This window comes from Mastigoproctus giganteus, chromosome 12 (genome assembly GCF_048544385.1).
Source record: "Mastigoproctus giganteus isolate SK-2022 chromosome 12, ASM4854438v1, whole genome shotgun sequence".
Lineage (NCBI taxonomy): Eukaryota > Metazoa > Arthropoda > Arachnida > Uropygi > Thelyphonidae > Mastigoproctus > Mastigoproctus giganteus.
Window position 1 is genome coordinate 66,168,719 of NC_143586.1, and position 19,540 is coordinate 66,188,258.

The following is a 19,540-nucleotide window of genomic DNA, read 5'->3' on the forward strand; positions in this document are numbered from 1 at the left end:
AGCACCTGCTTTGCAGTGATTGGTTACTGGCATACTGACATGGTCTGATTATTCATCTTTTCATAACCATACAGAAGTATATTAATATTTTTAGACACACACACACACACACACACACCCTACTTGTTGTAATAAGGGTAAGATTTAAGGAGATATAATTTATATGGTTTTAAGAGGAAACGTAATACTAATAAAAGCATAAACCACTGCACATTCTGTCTATTAAAGAAGCTGCAGAATGACAATGGTTTATTAGAAGCACAAAGTATTTCAGTGACTAAAACAGTTCAGTAAAGTAATCCAACACATTTTAAACTCCAGAAAATCTAGATTAAATTTCACTATTTATTTTTAAATAAATAGTAAATAAATAAAATTGAATTTACTTGTAACTTAATTAAATGGTAGTACAGTCGAGTATTGATAATCCAAACTAATTGGGACCAGGGGTAGTTCAGACTTCTGATTTGTTCGGATTTTCAAACTTATCAAAAATGTAGTTCTGGAAACAAAAAAAAAAAAGTTTAGAAACAAAAACACTAAGTTCTACTTACGTACGCCACTCCCTGGTTAAACCACGGGGTTTGGGTTGTGACCTGCATTATAAGACAACCATGCTATAACCAGTGGCTACGAATTTTCTCCAATTCATTGATTCTCGCTCTTAATGGACTCCAAATATATATGCAAGTGATATCCGACCACATTTACCGTGCTCTATTCCGTGCATTAATTTTTTTTAATCCCACCTGTAGACCAAAAAAATCCACTTGGGAAGGGTTCATACTAATGTGTGAACAAACAAATTTTTCAAAAATTATTTATTTTCTCAAAAAACATGTAAAAAGTAAACTGCAGCCATTATCAACCCACTGCAGCATGGAAGCCTCTTCAACAATTCATGCTGAGGGAAATGGACCATTATCTGCCACGTTAGTCCAGTGCAGGTTGGCAGATCGACCGTATTTAGCAGTCAGGGGCTTGAACCCCGGTCTACTCAAAGAGCGTATGCTACTGCACTCCTTCTGACCACTTGGCTACGAAAACATGTAGCAATAGATAATTACAGTATAAAAAATTCAAGGAATTTATTTGATCACTTCTTTAAAAAGTCTAATTTTTTGTTGCTTTTTATAGGAGAATTGTTTTTGCATGATCATATTTTTTAAAGACACTAATTGCAAAATCTTTACTTGTTCAACCTCCTGCTGCTGTGCCTCTACCCACCCAATCACAGTCTCTAATCCTTTGACAGGCTTCTCCTCTCGTTCTTCTGTTTCCCCATCACTTCCATTCATCCTTTTCTTGCTTGACGCTGCAGCCAGATCACTGCAACCCCAGAAGAACCGTAACCTGTTAGTCCTCTGTACAGACTACAGGCAATTAATACGCAAAAGATTACTCTCCCAGTGGCAACAATCTTGGCATGGGCAGGTCACGAACAAACTATATCAGATAAAGCCTGTAATAAAACCATGGCAGTAGAGTCTGTGCAGCAACTGCTGAGGGCGGATGACACTCCAATGTGTGAGCAATGTGACACCTCTTTAACAGTAAGACATATTTTATCTGAGTGCCCACTTTACAGGCACGAACGTCGTCTATATTTTACTGCTTTTAGCCATCTGACTGAGCCTCATACACTGTCAGATTTTATCTGACAATGCAAATTTATCAGCTATTTTTAGCTATTTAAAATGTTTAAATATTTTTACATGTATTTAAAAGTTACTGTCTTTATAAACTTTTTACATATCCTTATTTCTATACATCTTGATGTAGTAACCTAATTTTTTTAGGTCGCTGAAATATAAATATTTTCTTTTACATGACCTGGTAAAAGCATTATAGCCTTAGTCGCTGATGCGTCAATAAAACCCAAAACAACCAACCAAACCAACCTTTTTCTCGTTGGTGACGCTTTCAACAATGTTTTCATCAGCTAATAAGTGACACATTAATTCTTCTTTGTCAATATCAACCCATTGATCGATCATATTCTCTGTGAGTTCCTGTTCCTTGAGGGTATCAATAACTGCCTGTATATCACAATGTATAGCAATTTGTCCACTGTTTTGCTTTTTATCAGTCATAGTTTGATTCTCTCCATCAGCTGTTCTTAGAAAACCACTTTTCTCCAAAAATTTTGAATTGTATATCCTGAAATACTCTCCCAAGCAAGACCAATTTTGTATGCTACTTCCTTTAAATTTAACATCTTTAGAAATTTGGGAACATCACAGTCGGAGGACAGCAAAGATAAAAGTAGCTCGAATCTGTAATTTACCTTAAAATTATAATGATTCCTTGATCAAGGGGCTGGATTAACGCTGTGGTATTTTTTGGTAAATACATGGCCCAAATCTTTCCGTCTTTGGATGTGAGACTCAGCAGGTGAGCGTGCTGGACAGCTATCTAAAAACAGTAATGCTTTTGTTACGATAAGTATTTTTCTCAAATGCCATTGCACTGATGGTACAAATGTTTTGTGGAACCATATCAGAAATAAATTTGCAATCATCCATGCTTTTGAGCTGCTCACATATTCTACAGGGAGATGTTTTCGGTTGATGGATTTAAAACATTGCCGATTCTTACTTTTCCCAATTACCATGGGAGGCTGCTTATGGGTTCCTGTTTTATTCAAGCAAAACTGAGTGACATGATTCTTACTTAACTTCAATCCTTCTTTGTTCGGAATTGATTTTAAATCCAAAGATTTCATTGGTAACATTCTTTAAAACAGTGTGAACTCATCACGGTTGTATAGTTGCTCATCATAGAAACCTTCACACATAAATTTTAAGTTACTAATCAATTGTTTTGCACTATCAGCATGTGATGATTTTGCTTCACTGCTAATTTTCGAGAACCCCCACTTTTTCCATCTCTTGCAAACACTGGGTCATTTGAATGGGGAACCCTCCTGCAGTGCAAGGTTTGCAAAAGAATGTTAATATTTTTCTCTGAATTTTTTCCAATGGCAGTATGACCCGCAGTATAATTGACGGCATTATCTGGTGAGTGGTGTATTTTTATTCATAGGTAACAAAACAAATGGAAATTTCAGCCACAATAATACAAACGTATAGGCCTTTAACAAAAATAGTTACTTATTTTTTGCTGCACAATTTTCGAACTTCGTTTTTTTTGTTACCAGATCTCTCTTTTCAGCAAGAGTAGTTGAGTTGGATAGTATTCAGCTTGTTGCTCGTACCTAGCCCTTGTGGGTAGCACAGTTGGTAGATTCACCCTCCTCCCCAGCCGACCGGGCTAGCCGAGTGGGTAAAGTACCTGCCCGGCAACCCCAAGGTCGTGGGTTCGATTCCCGCCTCGGGCTTGGGTCAAAGTACTGCAAAAACCTTAGAAGGTGCAATATGGCCACAGAAGCCGATGCGCCAACAACTACCAAATCAAGTCACCCTCCTCCCCACCTTGGGTGTAAAAGACCTGAGTTAGAGTCCTGTTAATGAAGAGAGGAATTTATATGGGCCATTTTCACAACATGGCTGAATTAGTTGGTCTCAGGCAAGGGTAGCATGGTTTTCTCCCCGAAACTTGGGTTTTTCGTCCAGCAAACAGAAAATCAACCACAGAACACGCAATTTACAGAGAGTAGACAAGGAACAATATGGCCTTAGTTTCTAATGCTCCCAGAACCAAACTACAACAACAACAACAAACGGCATCTTCGAGGGAGGGTTCATTAGCTGCTGTCATAGTTTTTTTAGCATTAGCATTAGTAGAGGCATATGATGCAAGAAAGCAAGCTTATGCAGCATCAGCCAAAAAAAACCCACTCCCATTTCACCCCTCCATTTGTTCGAAATACCATCTCAGCCTTAAATTTATTTAGGCTATAAACTTCCACAACAAGGGATGGAAGTCTGTTCCACCAACCAACTACCTGCTGGCTAAAGGCAAATTTCCACACATGTATCCTACATCTGTCTTTCCTCAATTTGAATTTATGCCCTCTCAGGTGATTATTCTGAGCAAGAGGAAGAATCCCATAGGCATTGAGCATATTCAAACCATTCAAGGCTGTATACAACTCTATCAGATCACCTTGCCGGTGCCTAGTCTCCAGACACTGTAATTTGCAAAACTTAAGCTTTCTTCATAAGAGTAACCCTTCATTCCATTCACTAATCTTGTTGCACTTCTCTGTACTCGTTCCAGTAGCTCTACATCCTTCTTGAAATGAGGCCTCCAGACCTGTATACATTACTCAAGGTGGAGCCTGACCATTCCCTTATACAAGGGAATAATCACCACCTTATCTCTGCTAGAAAAATTCCTGTATATCATTGACAAGACACCATGAGCTACTCTTGCAGCCCATCTGCACTGCTCAGAAAACTTCATATCTGCCTGCACAATTACCCCCAGGTCCTTTTCATTCTCTACCACTGTCAGTGTAGGACCACAGAGTTGATATGTTGCTCTGGGGTTACTGTTTCCCATATGTAGTACTTTACATTTGTCAATGTTAAACTTCATTTGCCACCTCTTGGCCCATCTGCTCAACCTTTCCAGATCCTGTTGCAGCAGCATAGCGTCAGTAGTGTCCTTAACAACCCTGCCAACCTTTGTATCATCTGCAAACTCTTGGCCCATCTGCTCAACCTTTCCAGATCCTGTTGCAGCAGCATAGTGTCAGTAGTGTCCTTAACAACCCTGCCAACCTTTGTATCATCTGCAAACTTGGACATTAAGCTTGATATACATTCATCAATATAATTTATAAATACAGAAAACAACAATGGACCCAACTGAACCCTGAAGGACTCCACTAATAACATTAGTCCACGATGAGCAGTGTCCATTGATTACCACCCTCTGTCTTCTCCCCCTCAACCATCCCTTTATCCATAGCAGTAATTTGCCTCCAATGCCACACTGCTCCAATTTGTGCAGCAGTCTTCCATGTGCAACAGTATCAAAAGCCTTTCTAAGATCCAAATATATAATATCAAAGTTATTCCCTGCATCCAGTTCTTTTGTGACTGCATCATAGTATCCAATCAAATTGGCTAGCCAAGACTTTCCCTTAACAAAACCATGCTGTGTCCAAGCTATAACTGAAGTCTTGTCTAGATGATCCTGCAGTGCTTCTTTATCCAGTGCCTCCATTAATTTTCCTGGAACAGAAGTTAAACTCACAGGTCTATAATTACTTGTGTCAGCCTTTGATCCTCCTTTGTGAATTGGGGTCACATTTGCACATCTCCAGTCTATGGGTACCTCCCCTGAGTCCAAAGAAGCTCTCATAATTATGGCTAAGGGTTTGCTTACTTCCTTTACTGCCTCCTTTAATATAACTGGATAGATCCCATCCACCCTGGGTGCCTTTTTTATGTTTATCCTCAACAATATCTCCTCTACTTTCCTCTCAGTTATTACAAAATCATCTAGCTCACTGCCAGAGTTTACTTCACCTCTGGCATTCACCTTCCAAAATAACTCCTCATGTGTGAATGTAGATGCAAAATACTCGTTTAGTTTGTTAGCCACCTGAGCAGGATCCTCAACTGTTGGACCATCAATATCCAGTGGACCAATCTGATTCATCCCTTTCCTTCTAGAGTTTACATAGGTAAAGAACTCTTTTTCTGTTTTTCTTTGCATCTTTTGCCAAGGATTTCTCATAATCTGCCTTTGCCTGCCTAATGTCCTTTGTGACTTGGTTACAGACCAGCTTATATCTATCATAGGCTTCCATGTCACCCATTAATTTATATGTATCCCATACATTTTTCTTCTCTGCCATATGTCTAATTAGTTCATCTGACATCCATTTAGGCCTAAACCTTGAACAATATTTCTTAATTGGTATGTAAAGCCAAATTCTTTGAATGCTTCCCATTTTGAATTTGCTGTTGGTAACATCATCAGTTGGTCCCACTATATAGAATTTAAATACTGCCTCTAAGAAAGCAAAAACCCTTCCCTTTACCCCTGATGGTAGTTACCTCTTTGAGTAAATCCCCTTCAGCACACTGTGATCACTGTCACCTAGTGGTTCCTTTATCTGCAGATTCTTAATGCATGAAGAATCACTACTGATAATCAGATCAAGAGTATTACTCCCTCTAGTTGCCTCCCGAACATGCTGATGTATAAAACAGTCATCCAATAAATCCACAAAAGCCTTGTTAGTTTGTGAGTGACCAGCCCACAAATTCCAGTCAATATCTGGGAAATTAAAATCCCCCATTATAAGACTCTGATTTACTGGCCCACTCTATTTCCCTGTACAGTTTCTTATTATACTCATCAGAGTCATTAGGCCTATAACACACTCCTGCTCTCAATTTTTATCTCCCAATGCTTATGTCACACCAAACTGACTTTTTGTTTTTTGCACCATCATCTGAATTGAGTTTCAATCCTAAATTTTAAAAATTTTTCCTTGTTTTTAATTTCTGTTATGGTTGACTTTCCAACCTCATAAAATCTTGCTAACAAACACCCACTTTCTCTCTTTGAAAGTCTGTTTAAAATCTCAATGTTCAATTTAATTGTTAAAATTTTTTGCTTTTTTAAAATACGAAGAAGACTATAACTTCAGTACAGTAAAATAAAACTGTAAAAGTTCAGAACTTCTTCAATCCTATATATTTAAACTTTGTGAACATTTTACTCTGTAACTCACTTGCACGTATCGTGTTATTTGCAATTTCTGTATGCCTTGTCTTTGTTATTGAATGACGCTTATCTATGTTTACTGTTTTAGATTTTACAACCCAAAAAAAAAATGTGAGTAAATAGATCAGATTACAAAATGTTATGTTTGATTAGTACTCTGCATGTATATTAATTAAGCTATGTACATAAGTGTAAATTTATTTTTATTTTGTAACTTGTGTTCTATTCTTCCGATTTTCACATATCCTTTAATTTAATGCCAATTTTTGCTTATTACAGTTGCCGTTTAATAGAATCAAAATTTGATTCGGAAACTCGATCACAATAACTGACACTTAATGCAATTATTTTATGGCATCAGCGCAAAAAAAAAAAAATAATAATAATAATAATAAATGCTGGCTCATTCGGATTATTGACATTCAGATTTTCAATGCTCTACTGTAATTTTAATTCAGCTGCCACCAAATTCAATTTTATTTACCTAATCTTCATTGGATCTGAGGTGGAAATCCTGGCAGATTAAAACCCCACCACTTCAGAATCTCAACAGACTAAAATCCTTTAAAAAAAAATTCAGTTCTAGAGCAATCATATCATACTGCCTTCTGAATTTTAAATTTATTCACAATAAGATACGGGAAGGTTCCTGTGACTATTCAGATATTGCAAGAGGGACAATCTTTTTTTTTTTTACCACTGCATCACTGTTCTTACTGTTCTGGCTGGGTGATGTAGCTGTTGTTAGCTCTTGTTGGCTTTTACTAATGATTGACATCTGGATATCTACTATTCTGGATCAGGTTTGAAAAGAAAATGATGCAATTTGCTAAAATTTCTATTCTTGCTGTGAAGTTTAAGGGGAAAAAAACAAAAATTTCACAAGGTGGCTTTTAGAACTTTTTTTTAAAAGTCCTTACCAAACTGATATTAAAGATACCTTACCTGATATTAAAGCATACACTTTAATATCAAATAATATCGAAATATTAAAGCATGTGCTTTAATATTAGGTAAAAATAACAATAAAAAAGCTAAACTTTGTGCTAACTGATAACAAGTCTAGCAATCTAGCATTACTGCCATTTGGGGATGGGAGTAATAGCAATGTGACACACTTTGTCAAGAATTCGTACTTTTGCTGATACGCTTTAATGTAAAAAAATAAAAATAAAAATAACGGGAACCAAACTCTGTATCAAAGTGAGGATCTGAGATTTTGAGTTTGCCAAAGGAGCTTGCTACAGACACATTGCATGTACAGCTGTAACCAGTGTTACCTTTGAGTTTGCCCATTTTCCCTCATGACTCATCTCACTGATATTGTTACATTGATTAGTTTAATGAAATTTTTATTTCTAATTTTTAATTAAAAGCATGCAGTGTACTCACTTGGCAGTGTAATATTTCAAAAAACTTTGAAATATTATTTGAAACAAATAAAGTTCATCACAGTTGGTCAGGTCTACATCCCAGTATTGATGTAGCTGAAGGGGTAAAGATGCTGGGAAGCAATGCCAATATATCAGAATACAGTTAATAAAACCTCTCTTTTTTTTTGAAAACACTGTATATGCAAATTTCAGACTGATTGACAACACTTTTAAAGATTTAAATATATTACTTCATAGAAACCCTTTCTTTCTAAGAAATGTAATTAATAATTGTGAAGATTATATTTAAGGCAATTCTTTAAGATAGGTAAGATAGTCTTCTTTCTAAGAATTTTAACTTTAATGTCAAAAAGACCAGATTAGAATTATATAAATCTGCTCTATTTGTGTAGATTAAAATGTCTAATGGAACATTAATAGAGTTCAGTTTTGAAAACTGCTTTTTTGCCTTGGGGTTATAATAATTTTTTTTAAATTAACCTATAAAAGATTTTGGTAGGGGTGGGAAAACGATATAAACAGTTAGATAAAATAAAAATTTTCAGCTCGTTTTCCAAATGAATGGAGTTTTCAAAATCGTTCCTTCTCAAAAAGGAAACAACAGAGTCGTGCATGTGGCTATTTAATGGTGAAATAAAATAAATAAGATGACATGTATTATTGTTGATGTAAAAAAAAAAGGAAAATCACAAATTTCAGAAGCAGAGTGACCACAGTATTTTTCATTGAATAAATGTTTGAAAGATCATGGATCATAGCCATGCTCCTCAAAGAAATGCTGCCACTGTTTGTGTTTATTGGCCAAATGAGAGATCTAACATGCAAAATTATTCAAACCGTCTTCTTTCTAAGAATTTTAACTTTAATGTCAAAAAGACCAGATTAGAATTATATAAATCTGCTCTATTTGTGTAGATTAAAATGTCTAATGGAACATTAATAGAGTTCAGTTTTGAAAACTGCTTTTTTGCCTTGGGGTTATAATAATTTTTTTTAAATTAACCTATAAAAGATTTTGGTAGGGGTGGGAAAACGATATAAACAGTTAGATAAAATAAAAATTTTCAGCTCGTTTTACAAATGAATGGAGTTTTCAAAATCGTTCCTTCTCAAAAAGGAAACAACAGAGTCGTGCATGTGGCTATTTAATGGTGAAATAAAATAAATAAGATGACATGTATTATTGTTGATGTAAAAAAAAAAGGAAAATCACAAATTTCAGAAGCAGAGTGACCACAGTATTTTTCATTGAATAAATGTTTGAAAGATCATGGATCATAGCCATGCTCCTCAAAGAAATGCTGCCACTGTTTGTGTTTATTGGCCAAATGAGAGATCTAACATGCAAAATTATTCAAACCCCCACATTCTAGTGTTCCTGAATATTCAGTTGTATATGTCATCAAGACATGCTCTTTGTCAAAATAATTATAAGAAATTAATATTCCACAGTTGAAGAATTATTTTTTCACAACTGAAAACAAATGCCAGTGTTTATTGCAGGGGCCATGCTGAATTATGGATGGTATGTTTAAAACTGTTCAAAAAATTGTCCCAATAATTTTTTGATCAGGCTCTACACAATATGTGCACCAGTTGCAACCAATGAACATAATTGTGTAGAGCCTGATCTTTTTTTTACCACTGCATCACTATTCCAGAAACGATAGGATTTTACCACTGTTACCTGTGGTAGTAACTAGTAAAAGGGAAGAAACTTTATAGGTGAATATTTCACAAGAGTTAATTGATTTTTGTAAAGAGAATGATCTGGACCTTAAAAAATATTAATGTATTTGGAATTAGCAGTATTAAATGCCTTTAGGTATGGCAACAAAGAATAGTTTTGTTTAATGTTGCATCCTTTTTTTTTTTTTTTTTTTTTTTGCATTGCCATTGATTCAACTTGATGAAATTCCAGCATCATTTGATGTTCTAAAGCCTCATTTACTACCAGCAGGGCCCATGATGTTCGTGGAATTCCTCGCTCAAGAACTGGGAATTCTGTGCACCCAAAATATGGAAGTATAGCATAGAAAATAGGGAATAACTTAATAGGACAGGTGCATATTAGACTCCATAAAAATGTAAGAATTTCAAAGAGAACAATGGCAGTTTGAAAATAATTTAAGTGTATTCTTCTGAACACAGTGCAAAATGAAAAAAGTGAAAAATGATGATCATTGAATTTTGTGGCAGTCATATTGTAAAAAATGCTCACTTGTCAAGAAACTGTTTGCAATGATGCTGCAACTTGAACTCTCTTGTGATACCATCTTTACTGCTGAGATGACCTTTTCAACCTGCACTGGTTGGACAAGTTTCTGGCCTCCTCTAGGCTGAACAGTGAGATATCCTGTTTCCTCAAACTTCACAATCATGCATTAAACAGCATGTTGAGTTAATGACCATCGAAAGAACTTGCACAGAGGATACACCTTCTTCTAATACTATCATTCCTGAATCACTGCTATAGCTTTGCTACCATTCTTACAAAATAGATTCACAATTAATGCACAGTCTAGAAATGTAAGCAGCATTTTGTAACAGTTACTGTAATCTACCCACACCTTCCTTTATGGTGCCTCCGTAGCCAGGAGGTGGGCAGGAGCGGCAGTGCGTAGCACACACTTCTTGATTAGACCGGTGTTCGAGCCCATGACCACCAAATACAGAGGATGCGGAAAGGTCAGGGAATGACCACCGCATATCCCCGGAGCAGTATGGCCTTAGTTGCTAATGCTCCTAAAAACCAAATAACAACATAACAATCTTCCTTTATGCTCAACAGCACATCAATGATATAGAAGCATGTTGCATACACCACTGAACTGGTGGTGGAATTTTAATAGTACAGCAGGCCCACGTTATAACGCGGTTCGCTTTACGCTGATTCGCTATAACAGTGTTCTTATATTATAACCCGTATCTGACTATAACGCTGTCACAGATCACTATAACACTCTTTTACAGATTGCATTTTTGGCATATTTAACAAAATCGTTTCATTTGATGGAGTCGACAGCTTGAAAATGAATAGCAAAACAGCATTAAAACATTTCCCACGCCGACTTGAAAAATTTTCCCACACTCAGTGAAATTTTCTCGCATGCTAATTTAATTGCAGTACTTGCTACGTAATTCCAAGATAAACACTTAAAAAAATTATCAAGTATATTGCTTGTAATATTTGCATTATATACATTTATCTGAAGTCTAGTCATCACTCAGTACAGTATTAGACATCGTGCGTAAAGGACAGTTTACTTGAACATTGTATCGTAACCAACGCAGTTACATTTTCAAAGAGTTAATAATGGCCAATAGGAATGAAAAAGCAACAACATCTGGGTGCAGTACGAAGACTGTAAATGTAAGAAAAAGACTGAATTTGAAAATTAAATTAGACGTTTTGGAGCGAATCGATTCTGGTGAACGACAAGCAGATGTATGCCATAATTTAGGACTAGTAAGTTTAACTGTAAGAACAATTATAAAAAAATAAAGAATTAATTTTAGCAGCGGGAAAGATAGCTGTTCCACTGCAATCAACTAGGGCTACGCCAGCTATTAGGATTGAAATGGAAATACTTTAACTAATTTTATTGAAGATAATATCCAATGCAGAATTCAGTTAAGGTAAATATTATAAAGAGAGAGAGAGAGAGAGAGAGAGAGAGAGAGAAAGAGATTAGCCAATATGATTATCTGAAGAAAACTCACCTAAAAAAAAAAAAAAAAATGTGGGACCATTTAAAACTGGTAAGGACTAGTTGAATAGATTTAAAATCCAAGGAGAAGTCGCAAGTGCAGATGGAGCCGAAACTTTCAAAAAAGAACTTGTTAAAATTATTGAAGAAGAGTATTATGTGTTATGCTTCTCAACAAGTTTTTAACATAAATGAAGCAGGACTTTTGTGGAAACGAATGCCTGATGAAGCAGGACTTTTGTGGAAACGAATGCCTAAAACAAGTTTCATATTGAAAGAATAAAAAAATCATGCCAGGTTTCAAAGCGGTGAAGGATCGGTTGACTTTATTGTTGGATGGTAACGCTGCTGGGGATTTAAAATTAATACCCCTTTTAGTTTATTTGGAAGAGGGCCAAAGTTCAACCCAAAATCGACACATTTTTCATGATTTTAATTGGAATTTTAAGTTTAATTTTGATACTTAAATAGTTACCACATAATTATATACGTATGTAATGCAGAATATTTTATATGCACAAATATTTGAATATTAAATATTTTGACCGACATTTGCGCATCTTTTCTCTACCGTTTATTATTGATTAGGAAATATCCTATGGCACTGACAACAACTCACAAATACTTATGTTACCTTATGGGAATGTGGCACTCGCTTAGCACGGATTCACTTAGCGCTCTGTTTTTTCGGAACGAATTATCAGTGTTAAGCGGAGGTCACCTGTAGTATAGTAATATAAAATAGTAATATAAAAATTTTATACTATAACTTTCACTGTTGCCATTTGCTTTAACAGTGCTTTAATTATGGTAGTCAGTTATATATGTTCTTTACACATGAATGATTTTTTGACAGGTGACCATTGGATTGTAGTATGCAGTTCAGATTATTGGGAAAGAGATGGTACAATTCGATTGAAGCATGCTGATACTGATATGTAAGTATATATTTTTTTTAATTAGGAATTTATTTTTTTAAATCAAACTTTTAAATTTGTGTTTGTTTCAGTTGAATAGTTTTCTTAATTCAATTTATTTGCACAAAAATATCATACAGAATAACAATAAAAAGCAGCTCCATATTTGAAAGCAAAGATTGTAGTTTCAGTTACTTGAATATTATCAGATATTTGAATATATCTCCCCCCCCCCTCCCCCATTGCAATCCTGAAGTTTGTAGGATTGCAGAGAATATTTCAATCCAGTAGTCAAAATAAAATACATACCCTTTACTATATAATATCGGTGTTTAAATACACCATAGATAACTCTTTCTCATATTGTGCTCTGCCTTCACGACGAGTTGCCATGATATTGCACTACTTCGAATAAGTAACTCTTCACTAATAGAGAAGGCTATTGTTACTTATTCTCAGTTGAGTACCACCACCCAGACAGCACTGTTTCACGGCTATTGGCCGATCATCAGTGGGTGGGCAGGTACCCTGGTAATGCAGACATGACGACCCAGTTGTGAAGTTAATCACACAATATGAGAGATGCCAAGAGGTGTAGATGTCAATATTTAAAATAAATAAATGCACAAGGCATAATACTTTAAGAGTTTGGTATCTATATAATATCGGTGTTTAAATACACCATAGATAACTCTTAATAAACTACAAAGTAGTTGTTGTAGGCATCATTTGCTCTTTCTCATATTGTGCTCTGCCTTCACTCTTTTATTAAGAGTTATCTATGGTGTATTTAAACACCGATATTATATAGATACCAAACTCTTAAAGTATTATGCCTTGTGCATTTATTTATTTTAAATATTGACATCTACACCTCTTGGCATCTCTCATATTGTGTGATTAACTTCACAACTGGGTCGTCATGTCTGCATTACCAGGGTACCTGCCCACCCACTGATGATCGGCCAATAGCCGTGAAACAGTGCTGTCTGGGTGGTGGTACTCAACTGAGAATAAGTAACAATAGCCTTCTCTATTAGTGAAGAGTTACTTATTCGAAGTAGTGCAATATCATGGCAACTCGTCGTGAAGGCAGAGCACAATATGAGAAAGAGCAAATGATGCCTACAACAACTACTTTGTAGTTTATTAAGAGTTATCTATGGTGTATTTAAACACCGATATTATATAGATACCAAACTCTTAAAGTATTATGCCTTGTGCATTTATTTATTTTAAATATTGACATCTACACCTCTTAGCATCTCTCATATTGTGTGATTAACTTCACAACTGGGTCGTCATGTCTGCATTACCAGGGTACCTGCCCACCCACTGATGATCGGCCAATAGCCGTGAAACAGTGCTGTCTGGGTGGTGGTACTCAACTGAGAATAAGTAACAATAGCCTTCTCTATTAGTGAAGAGTTACTTATTCGAAGTAGTGCAATATCATGGCAACTCGTCGTGAAGGCAGAGCACAATATGAGAAAGAGCAAATGATGCCTACAACAACTACTTTGTAGTTTATTAAGAGTTATCTATGGTGTATTTAAACACCGATATTATATAGATACCAAACTCTTAAAGTATTATGCCTTGTGCATTTATTTATTTTAAATACCCTTTACTGTATTTGATTTTCAATCATAAGTATTATTGTACTCCCATTGGAAACTGAAGTTGAATACTTGTATGCTGCACCAAGACTTATGTTCTACTTAGAGGCAAATACTATTGCAGATGGTTGTGCTTGAGTTTCTAATATCATTTTAAATTGTATAGTCAGCTGAACAGATGAGACCTGCATACATTTAAAAGTCTGAGACACTACCAAGACGAGTGTTTTGAAGTTACTGTCGTCAGCTGGCAAGTCGTGTGTGGAACTAAAACTTCCATTTAAACAAAATAACCATTATTGTACCTCTAACCTATGGAATTGGGCTGCATTTGTCCTACGACTAATAATCCCCCCCCTGCAATAATGATCCCCCTAATAAAATCCCCCTGTACAGTAATATGTTATTGCAGAGTGATATTCCAGTGCAATAGTTGAAATTGAATAAACTTTATATGCTGCATTTTATTTTTAATCATGGGGATCATTTTGTTCCACTGAAAATTGGGCCATGTACTCGACACTGGGGCTTGGGCTTATATTCAACTTAGAGGCAAGTACCATTCTAATCACAGAGTAAAAAACACTACACTCCATGTAAATTTTTATAGGCAAAAATGATCAAGTTTATTGAAACAAGATGAAAAGTAATAATTCACAAAAACTTTCCGATAACCCAACCATTTATAGGCCAATTTTGATGATGCTTAGAGACCATTGTGGATATCATTGTCAAGTGTAGAGAATCTTTTTAAATTGTATATCACCCAAACAGACAAATCCACCAGGTGCTGTTTTCAGTCTTCTGGCTTCTCTCATCATCTGGCAGATGGCTGCTAACTGAATGTGTGCTGAATTGTGAATAATGTATTTTGTGAAAGTGAACAAGCAGTGTATGTATAGAAGTAAAACTTCCTATTTAAATGGAGGTTTTACTTCCATATACTGTGTGGCTGTTCACTTAGATAAAATATTCACAGTTCAGCATTTCTTCACTAATAAAAGCTATCCTCTGGCTGATGAGAAGCTGAATGCTGATGGGATTCTTCCTCTTGCTCAGATTAAGAACCTGAGGGGCATAGATTCAAATTGAAGAAAGACAGTTGTATAATGGATGTGCGGAAGTTTGCCTTTAGCCAGCTGGCACACAATAGCCTTAGATGCTGATGCACCATTAAAATCCCAATAACCAACCAACTAGCCTTTAGCCAGCAGGTAGTTGGTTTGTGGAACAGACTTCCATCTTTTGTTGTGGAAGTTGATAGCCTAAATAAATTTAAGGCTGAGCTGGACAGGCATTTGGAACAAATGGAAGGGTGAAATGGAAGGTTTTTTTTTTTTTTTTTTTTGGCTGATGCTGCATAAGCTTACTTTCTTGCATCATATGCCTCCACTAATGCTAATGCTAATATTTCTGTTGAAAAAATTTTAAATTGTTGTTCAATGTAATGAATAAATAATAGAGTGGGGGATGGGAGATAATATTCAATATAGCAAAACTGTACTATATTGAATATGTTTTCTTTTTGTGTGCAAGGAGATGTCTCTTGAAAAGAGAGCAATCAGGTTGATGAGTCCCCTCTCCCCCCACACAAACTCATGCTGTGGTCCTTTATGACAAGCAATTTTTCCTGTTTCTTTGAAATCAGTCCAAAATGCCAAATTGTTAGCACCTATTCATTGTATAAATTCAGACCTTCCTGACTAAATTTTCTTCATTGTTATTTATTCCCTATACCTGTGGTTTCTGGAATAGACTTCTTCCATGGATATTTCTGTAAATTCAAGTTCAGTGTCAACAAGTTTATTCTAGCTTATCAGTCCATTCATATTGGAGTATGGATTTCAGAAACTGTTTAAAGTAAAGAAAGCAGGAGAAGAGGACAGTGATTATTGACTATGAACTTCTTAGAACTCTGGAAAAAAAAATGCTTTTTCAAAATTGATAAAAAAAGCTCCTAGTGATAAATGACTGACTTAATTAAACTGCAATCTAGCTGAAACGAAATCAATGCAGTCAACCCCAAATTTGTTTCACACATTCTCACTCATTGTTTTCCAAAGCTCACAATGGAATAAGAATTGCACATTAGCATTAGCATTAGTTGAGGTTTCATAATAACAAATAAGCTTGCTTTCTTGCATCATAATATGATGCAAGAAAGCAAGCTTATACAGCATCAATCAAAAAAAAAAAAAAAAAAAATCCCTTCCCATTTCACCCATCCGGTCACTCCAAATGTTTGTCTAGTTCAGCCTTAAATTTATTTAAGCTATTAACTTCCACAAAAACAGATGGAGGTCTGTTCCGGCAATCAACTACCTGCTGACTAAAGGCAAATTTCCTCACACCTATTCTACAACTGTCTTTCCTCAATTTGAATTTATGCCCCCTCAGGTTTTTAATCTGAGCAAGCAGAAGTATCCTGTCAGCATTGAGCCTGCTCAAACCATTCAAAGTCTTATACACTTCAATCAGATCACCTCGCAAGTGCCTAGTCTCCAGATGCTGCAACTTGCAAAACTAAAGCTTTTCTTTGTAAGCGCACCCCTTTGTTCCTCTCACCACTCTTGTTGCCCTTTCTGCACTCGTTCTAGCAACTCTACATCCTTCCTAAAATGAGACCTCCACACCTGTACACAGTACTCAAGGTGTGGCCTGACCATTGCCTTATATAAAGGGATAATCACCTCCTTATGTCTGCTAGCAAAATTCCTATATATCATTGACAAAACTCCATGACCTGCTCTGTCAGCCCATCTGCACTGGTCTTCACATGAAGATCTTGCTGATTGCATTATTTGGCAATGAGGGGAATGGTGATATAAGAATTCGTTGCATGAGTTGTCACTGTTAATACAGCTTATTACCAAGCAACCCTCTGTAAATGACCCAAAAAATACTGAAACAATTGAATACTTCACCATGACAATGCAACACATAACTTACTGTCTAGAAGTTTTGGATGAATAATAATAACATTCCCATCGTGCCACACCCAACTTATTTTTTTCCTGATTTGGCACCACATGACTTTTGGCTGTACCCAGAATTGAAACAGGATGTAAAAGGATAACAATTCGAGTCAATTTAAGAAATCCAATCAAACATGACAAACAGCTTGAAAGAATTCACAAAAGAAGGCTTCCAAAAATTTTTCAATTAGTGGCAGGCATAATGAAATAAGCGTGTGGTTAAAAAAGGAGATTATAGTGAAGAATATTAACAATGTAAACATTTAGCATTGAATTGTAACTTTTTGCAGCATTTGCCAAAAATTTTGACCAAACTATATTTTATTAATCAACTAAAAAGACCGTTACAGAAGTAAATGTAAATGAAGCAAGATATACATAGATGAGATGGAGAGAAGATTGAAAACACAAAGTTACTTCTGACACTTAAAGCTTGATTTTTACCAACTATCCAGGATATCCCATATTTAGTAACAAAAATTATTAACTTTTATTTCTGTAAGCAGTGTATGTCTCCTTGGGTCATTAGTTACTATTGGGCTTGTGATACAGCAGAAATGTTAAGCATGCGATTGAGAAATGCTTGCATGTAATGATGCTGCTGAAGTTGCTGATTACCAGAAACTTTATTATATACATTTTGTATAATAGTAGCCATCACTCATGATTAAAAGCAACCCCTATAAGAGACAAACAGCATAGATTTTGTTGTGCAAATTATCAATTTGTATCATAGCATGAGTTCGATATTGAGGAAATGGACTACTCTGAGCCCATTTATTCATTTCCTCTAGGCCAAATACTCATTTACTCATTACCAAATACTCAATACTCATTTCCTCTATGCCAAAGCTTCCCTGTCAGTGTAGTAGCTGATTAACTGCTGTTTATGTTGCTTCATTATTATTTTTGAAATTTTAGAAAAGTGTTGTAATAGTTATGACAAGTAAGAAGTTTAATTGCAATAATTATAATTAATTATTAATAATAATTATAATATTATAACATAACCCTGTTGATAAATCCACCCAAAAATTTATAATTTTAATATCCAATTTAGTTAGATAGCATTAAGCCCTCATTGGTAGCAAATTTGGTGCTCAGGTCTTTTCCACCCCACACCAGGTGGAAAAAGACCTGAGTTTGAATCCTGTGTGGGGAATTTTTATAGGCCTTTTTCACAACATGGCTTAGTTAGTTAGTCTTGGGTGAGGATAGCATGGTTTTTTTCTCTCCCTGAAACTCTGGTTTTTTGTCCAGCAAACTGATCACAGAATTCATGCAGTTTACAGACATATTACATACAGCACAATATGGCCTAAGTTGCTGATGTGCCTGAAACCCTACAACAGCAGATAGTGTTAATGGTATTGCAAATCAATTAGTTATTACATGCATATGTAATTTTATATTTATCTAGATATCTGTTTAATTAGGAATCAGATCAAATAATTAGTTTCATTCCAGGCAGATTTGTACCAATTTTTGCTAATAATGACAAGAATTGAAATTAAATTGTAATGTAACACTGTTTGGTTTATTAAGCAGCTGCTATATGTGCAACTGCTTTAATAATTCAGTTTTTTGTATGGACATTGCTCTGTTACCCAAAAGGGGCTTTAAACAGGCAAATGTCTTATCAAAATGAATAATGAAAATCCCTAGCTTATTTATTAATGAATATCTCAAACTTGAGTTCAAAACTCCTGTCGAGTAACAGAAGAATATCCATATAAGAATAATAGAATTATTAAAGTAGTTATTAGGCGGTAATTTAATTAGTAGTTACTATATGTGGACATATAGTAACTACTAATTCAAACACTAATTAGATAGCAAAAGCTGGTATAAATACATCTGGAATGTAACTAATAACATGATGTGTGGCACCGGCACACCATCCAAATGAAGTGGTCATTGAGATAACTGCTACTGATTCATGTGAATTATGCTATAAAAATATGTATATATTGCTGAACCAGTGGAATTTTAGGAAGGCCAAATACAAGACTAAAGATTTGTATTTGGCCTTCCTTCTGTCAGCTGCATTGGTTTACTTACAGTAACATCCCTATATTTGGACTTGTGTGACTTGAACCGACAGTTCTCCAAATTTAGTAACAATAAAGAACCCTCCTCTCCCTCCTTTAGTTTGGAAAATTTTCCGTGGTTCCCCAAACTAAACAAAATTATTCTTATGGTATAAATTCTTCCTGCTTTTTAAATATTTATAAGAAATTTTGGATATAATTTGTGAATCCCCTGGTGGATCTG

The 19,540-nt window shown here is 35.4% G+C and overlaps 1 protein-coding gene across 1 annotated transcript in view; it reads left to right on the forward strand.

The window, feature by feature from the left end:
• Positions 1 to 19,540, forward strand: part of LOC150077138 (stromal cell-derived factor 2) — a 46,711-nt gene that overhangs the window by 26,688 nt on the left and 483 nt on the right. The window contains exon 5 of the mRNA XM_090386130.1: positions 12,612 to 12,693. Coding sequence (XP_090242256.1) covers positions 12,612 to 12,693 — 82 coding nt within the window. The remainder of the gene's footprint in view (positions 1 to 12,611; positions 12,694 to 19,540) is intronic.